The 6,495-nt window shown below is 38.5% G+C and overlaps 1 protein-coding gene across 8 annotated transcripts in view; it reads left to right on the plus strand.

Moving 5' to 3' along the window:
* Nucleotides 1-6,223, plus strand: part of LOC106874949 (chloride channel protein C) — a 197,272-nt gene extending 191,049 nt beyond the window's left edge. For 6 of the 8 annotated variants that reach the window (XM_089356299.1, XM_089356311.1, XM_089356304.1 and 3 more), the window contains one exon: nt 5,429-6,223. In XM_089356299.1, coding sequence (XP_089212425.1) covers nt 5,429-5,746 — 318 coding nt within the window. In that variant the 3' untranslated portion in view covers nt 5,747-6,223. Of the gene's footprint in view, nt 1-2,611; nt 2,811-5,428 lie in introns of those variants that run through there. The other 2 variants (XM_089356334.1, XM_089356322.1) reach the window with 2 other exon arrangements.
* Nucleotides 6,224-6,495: the final 272 nt, after the last annotated feature.

Below are 6,495 nucleotides of genomic sequence, written 5' to 3' on the forward strand. Positions count from 1 at the left end.
CCTCGTCCTGACCTGGTGGGGCAGAATCTAGTTAGGTCGTGGTGATCTAAGTATTCATTATTATAAACGAGCTTTAGGAGGAGGCCTAGTTCCCTCGTGTTCACTTCACGGAAGGTTACTTCACTTTCCGAAATAATTTCAACACATCTCTCTACGGCAAAGTCAATGTCAATGGATGGATAGAGAGATACTACATCCATACTGCCTATAATACAATCTGTCAGGTCATGAGAGCAGTTACATTCATTGACTCTGCTGAGGAGGTCCTCAGTGCTTTCACAAACATCAGGAGACATCTCGATGTGTGGTCTTAATATCTGTGAGAAGAAGAATGACAGCCTATAATTGCTGGCAATATTGGCACCACAAATCGGTCGACATGGGGGGGGGGCATGATAGGGTCTGCAATGGGTTTATGGTCTTTTCGTAACCCATAGAGTGTAGGAATGTCGTTGTTGGATGATGCGAAGTTCTGTGCTGTGAGTCTCTTAGGTTGGAGTATGTTACATCACATTCCCATATGTGCATTGAGAATTTTCTCTACTTTTTCATATTCTTGCTGTGTAACTTCTCTCATATCTTCTATATGCTTTTGCATCGTATGGGTGTAGTTTTGCAGGCTGTCTACCGATATCCTGCCTGATTTGTCTGTAGGGAGGCATACTATCTCATTGTTTCTAACTCTATGTTTTAGTTTTCGTATGCCCATTGCAGCTACTGTACCGAGTTGGTGGGCCTCTAATTCGTTTTGTGTTGGTGCAGCTGCTATATAACGTGTTAATGTTTTCTTGAGTCTGCTTCTAGCTAAAGAGATCATGGCTTCTGTTTTATCACCTGTGTATGGCGAGATGCATACTCTTTTGTTGAAAGGTAAATCCGTTGGATAGATTCGGGTCATATCATAGGATTTGTCAATTGGGTTATAAAAGAGATTTTCTAAGGTGTTGTTGTTGCCATTGTTGTTATCATTGTATGTGTGGCTGCTGTTGTTGCTGTTGCTGTTGTTATTGTGACGGACGTTGTTGTTGCTGTTGTTCCTGGTGTGTACGGTGCTGTTCGTGTGGTTGTTGCTATTGCTGTTATCATTGCTGTTGCTGATGGTGGTAGTGTAATCATTATCGTTGTTGGTGGTGGCGGCGGTGTAGTTGTTGTTGCCATTTCCATTGTTACTATTGGTTGTATTGTGAATATCATGTGTATTACTGTCGTGGTGGTTTCTTACAACTGAGTTGTTGTTGTAGTGGTGTCCTAACCTCCATCTAATCTTAGTAAATGTTTTTTCAATCTCAGATAGACAATTGATCTTACTGACCTTGTTATACACTGCATATTTCGGTGGTAATCCTACGGCACACGCTTCATTTTCATCCAGCAGTACTGAGCCATACATTCCAGGTGTGTGATTATTTTCGTTTGCGATGGCATTGTATATCCCCGGTAGTTCGCAGTCCGACATCAGAATCCCGTTGGTGTTATTTGGGTATTTGTCTTTGTTTCCTGTGTGTTGAGGTTGTTGTTGTCTCATCCATTTCAATTTGTTGCTGAAGTGTTTGTTACAGGCTCGGTTTATATAGTTATATTCCTGATGGATGATATCTGCGAGTTTTAACTCCTCATACGGTGTTATCATGTTCTTGAGGTTTTGTTGTAAGAACCTTTTTCTCTTTTGGTACTGGCTAATTTCTTTGTATATTCTCTTTTTGAATTTGACCAGTAGTGTGGGTCTTAGTCTGCCTGCTTAGCCCTCTGTGAGCCTCAATCTTCTTACACAAATATGATGGGCTTCTTTCAGTTTCAATCTACGAAATCCATTCACAAGACTCGGGCTGGCCCGAGGCTACAGTTGAAGACACCTGCTCAAGGTGCCACTCATAGGGACTGAACCGGGAACGATGTGGTTGAGAAACAAGCTTCTCACCACATAGCTACGTCTGCGGCTGGGGAGGGGACAGTGCCTGTACGCTAGATATAGACGTTAAACTACTACAAACCACTTAAGTTAGCATTCCGTTTAACACAAGGCTGCATGCGAGAGAAATGGAGCGAAAAAATTTATAAAAATCCTATATCTTAAGATTTCATGTTTTGCAATATTAAGATTGCTTTACAATTATCAGTAGGGTGCACCGACTATAAATAAATGAGAAATACATATACACACCCATGGGATTACACTCGTTTGTGCACAATATTTTTATAAATCTTTTCTGTCCATTTCCCTCGCATACAGCCTTGTGTTAAACGAATGCTAATTTAAGTGGTTGTAGTAGTTTGACGTCATCCCTAGCGAACAGGCGCTGTCCATCCAGCGCCCTTAATTATAATTATATTTTTATAATTATACTTTAATATATATATATATATATATGCGTGTGTCTGTGTGCGTGTGTGTCTGTGTTTGTCTGTATGTGTGTGAGATATAACGTGTCTTGAATGGCACAACAATGCAGAGTGGACTACGATAACTGTTGTAATTTAATTGTTCATAGTCTGACGTGATATAATATCTCGAAATATGAAAATTCCTTCTTCAGATATCGCTAGGAATTGATCGAGTCACTGCTATAATCGGTTTTCCAATGGTTACTGATATTTTTTTCTTTTCCGGAAGCGTCTCTGCAGTGGTCTCACGAAGCTCCTTCCGGAATTCCTCAAGAGAAGTGCGTGAGGGCGGCTATGACTCAAGCTCGTGTGTGATGGCATATCCGCAGCGCTGCTTCTAAGATATGTATTATATGTGCAGTTTTTTTTTTATAATACATGAGCATGTTACCAGAAATGAACTTATTGCTTGCTAATTTCCTGCCTGTTGTTAAGTTGGAGCCCTAGTCTGTTTATGAGGATAGCTTCCTTAATTCTTAGATTTCCCAAATTTCGGTTATTAGCCTCAATTATGATTTTTATGCTTTTGTCGGTGTTCTGGCATCTGTCTAGATGTTTTCTGAAGGAAGAGGCTCTCGTGTTTAGATGTTCTTTGATGCGAATGTGCAACGGTCTTGTTGTGCTACCCACATAGAACTTGTTGATTTGTTACATTGTATTCTATACACAACATTTACTCGTTGGCATAAATCTGTGTCACGGACGGGGCAGTAAGCTAGTGCGCATTCATTGCTGTCTCTTGCTCGTTTCTTTGTTAGGTGTCTTCTCAGAGAGGGGCTGGAGTTGTATGTCTAATTCTACTCTTCTTATGGCTCTTCGGATGGGGTATTTTAAGGAAGCATGTGTTGCCGGTTTTTCTGTGTGTTCAGCATGTTTGTCGTCTTCGGTACCTAAGCCGATTTACAATGGATATAGGGTACCCGTTGGTTTTCAATTCCTCTAGTTAGCGTGTGGTGGGAGTCACCTTGTCCTCTGTCCTTCTGTCCTTGCTCTGGGTGCGTGTAAGTTCATTTCTGGCGTATCCTATTTTGGCACCTAGCTGAAGGGCTGAATTGTAGAGAACAAACATATCTCTACTGACAGCTTTCCTGTAGAGCTCGATGTGGATCTCTCCTTCTTCCGTTATTTTCAGTTGGAAGCCGAGCAGCGATAGGGATCCAGTGTTGGTGGGATGTTATATAGTGAACCGTATGTTCATGTCCATGTTGTTGAACGTCGTGAATATTCTGTCTGCCTCTTCATGGGAGGATGTGAGTATGAGGATGTCATCTACATACCTGGTGAAGAAGGCGCATGAGCAACAGATGTTGAGTACTCGACATTCCAGATGGTTCATATAGGTGATGGCTAGTAGACCCGAGAGACTATATCCCATGGGGAGATCTGTTGTCTGTTTGTATATGTGATCATGGAAAGAGAAGTAGTTGTCCACGATGATGGAAAATAGTTGATGTATATCAGCTGCGGCGAGTTCGAAGCAGTGGATGACCGCCGAGTGTGCTGCCTCTGTTGTGTACATTGAGACAACGTAAAGACTAAAAGCATATCTGTTTTGTCTGGGGGCAGTTGGCGCAGATTTTTGTTGATAACTTCGTCGGAGTTCTTGACATGTCCAGGAAAGTTAGAGAGTATGGATTTCAGGATGTGGGAAAGGATCCAGAATATTTTATATAGAGGTGTTTTAATGAGGTGATAGAATCTGAGTAATCTACTATTCTTTGTGATGAGATTGCTTTTCTATTTGCTATGTAGTTGTCTCGTTTACAAATGTCAGTCCATGCGGTGTTAATTCGGTCCTCAATCCTGGTCGCAGTTGTATCAGTCACTGCTTATATATTCTAGTGCCAGTCTATCATAAATTTCACAAGAAATCACGCAAATTTCTTTCCATTTGTTTGATGGTAAGTAATTAAGGCATTTGTTTTTTAGTTTTGTCAATGTTTTATGTTGCGCCTTTGTTAAGTTTGGTATCATTTTCGATTCCTTCCTTAAGATGTTGGAGATAGACTGTTTCGGTCTGGATAGTTTTACACACACACACACACACACACACACACACACACACACACACACACACACACAAACACACACACAAACACAAACACACACACACACACACACACACACACACACACACACACACACACACACATATATATATATATATATATATATATATATATATATATATATATCTAGAGAGAGAGAGAGAGAGAGAGAGAGAGATAAGTAATAGATATATATAGGTGCGGACATGTTTGTGTGTTAAGAATCTTGCTTCCCAACCACACTATTTTGTAAATTTTTAATTTTATCTCCGAACGAAAATAATTTGTATTCCTATAAAATTTAGAAATAGTGTACATCAATTAGTCTTGCTGACAATGAATCAGTAAATGAAGTATTAAAGATATGTCAATCATACATCTTTAAAATTGATACATGATATGTTTTTGAAGAAAACTGCTATACCTATTTGAGCATGAATAAAAATATCCCAGACTCATTTATTTTAATCACTAAAGTTTAGCTACCGAGATTTGATAACATGCATATTCAGGAATACATAAAATATATTTAACTTATTGAATTTAAAATTTTATTTGTAAAACAAGACAAGAACTTGATATAAAACTAGTCAAATGTTGATTTTTTTTTTTGTCCTTATTTCATAGGGCATTTGTTTTTAAACAGTTGTCTGAAACATTTTCTTTAACACTAAGGCGACAAACTTGCTGAAACGTTAGCACGCCTGGCGGAATACTTGGCGATATTTAGTCTGTCTTTACGTTCTGAGTTCAAATTCCGCCGAGGTTGACTTTGCCTTTCATCCTTTCGGGGTCGATAAATGAAGTACCAGTTGCGTAGTGGGTCGATCTAGTCGACTGGCTCTCTCCCCCAAAATTACGGACCTTGTGCCTAGAGTAGAAAAGAACACTAATTGTATTTCGATAACTTCTATTTTGTGTTTGCTCAGATATTAATAAACAAACATTATCTAAAACTGTAATGTATAAATAAAATATATAATATTCTTTTATTTCAGTACCCATTCATCAATGATTCAGCAATAAGTATTCCAACAAAATTTTCCTTGTACCGTGCTTTTCTTATTTTTCGAACGATGGGACTTCGGCACCTTGTCGTTGTAGATGAATTCAATTGCATACGAGGTATCATCACTCGAAAAGATTTGATGGATTTCAAACTATTGGAAAGTATTTCCAAGGTGGTTTTCAATGGAAAAAAAGAAGGAAAAGTATTAGCAAAGCGTATTTCTGATGATTCATGGGATATTAATGCTATGTGGGACACAAGTATCTTGGATTCAGAGATTGCAGATATGAATGATATAGTTGCTTAATTATTGACTTATGAATGCAAACAAACATCGAAATTTAAAGAAAATCATATACCTGTTTCTGTCATTGAAATACAAAACTTTGGCTGCAGAACATAGTAATTGCTGAAAAGCTTTCCTATATTACAGCTCTGCTATGAAAGAAGGAACATTTATGTTAATGGCGTATGTATCTGTGGCCACATACATTCATACAGTTCTGAAAAGAAAACAGACTACCTGGGAAAATGGTACGCATTACACTCAAAATTGCAGCGACATAGCAAAAAATGGACTAATGATTTTTTTGTCTAGAAGTGTTGCGTTATATTTTTTTTCCGCCCAAGAATTTAGCGATGACAACTATCACTCACTAAACGATTATGTCACCTGAAATAGTCATAAGTGTTGCGGACTACTGAGTTCCAAGAAAATAAACAATAAATTTAGGCATAAAATAATATCTCAAGAGGGCAGAAAATAAACAATATCAGAATTTGATTTGGTCAAGATTTTCATTCAGAATTTTAGCAGACGTTGTATTAATTTTTAATGAATTGACCCTTCTGTGGAGTATACAACGTGTGTCGACAGGAAATTCTGTGCCACGGTTATTTAGTTGCCCCTTGTCTTTATGCTTCTGTGACTGAGTTTGATTTATTATGAGATTATCATAAATTCTACTACTTAAACAATGTTTTCACAATTTGGCTGATTCATTAGAGCATCAGACAGAACATTTCGTGGTATTTGTTCCGACATTTCGCGCTCTG

This window comes from Octopus bimaculoides, chromosome 1 (genome assembly GCF_046866305.1).
Source record: "Octopus bimaculoides isolate indiv1 chromosome 1, ASM4686630v1, whole genome shotgun sequence".
Lineage (NCBI taxonomy): Eukaryota > Metazoa > Mollusca > Cephalopoda > Octopoda > Octopodidae > Octopus > Octopus bimaculoides.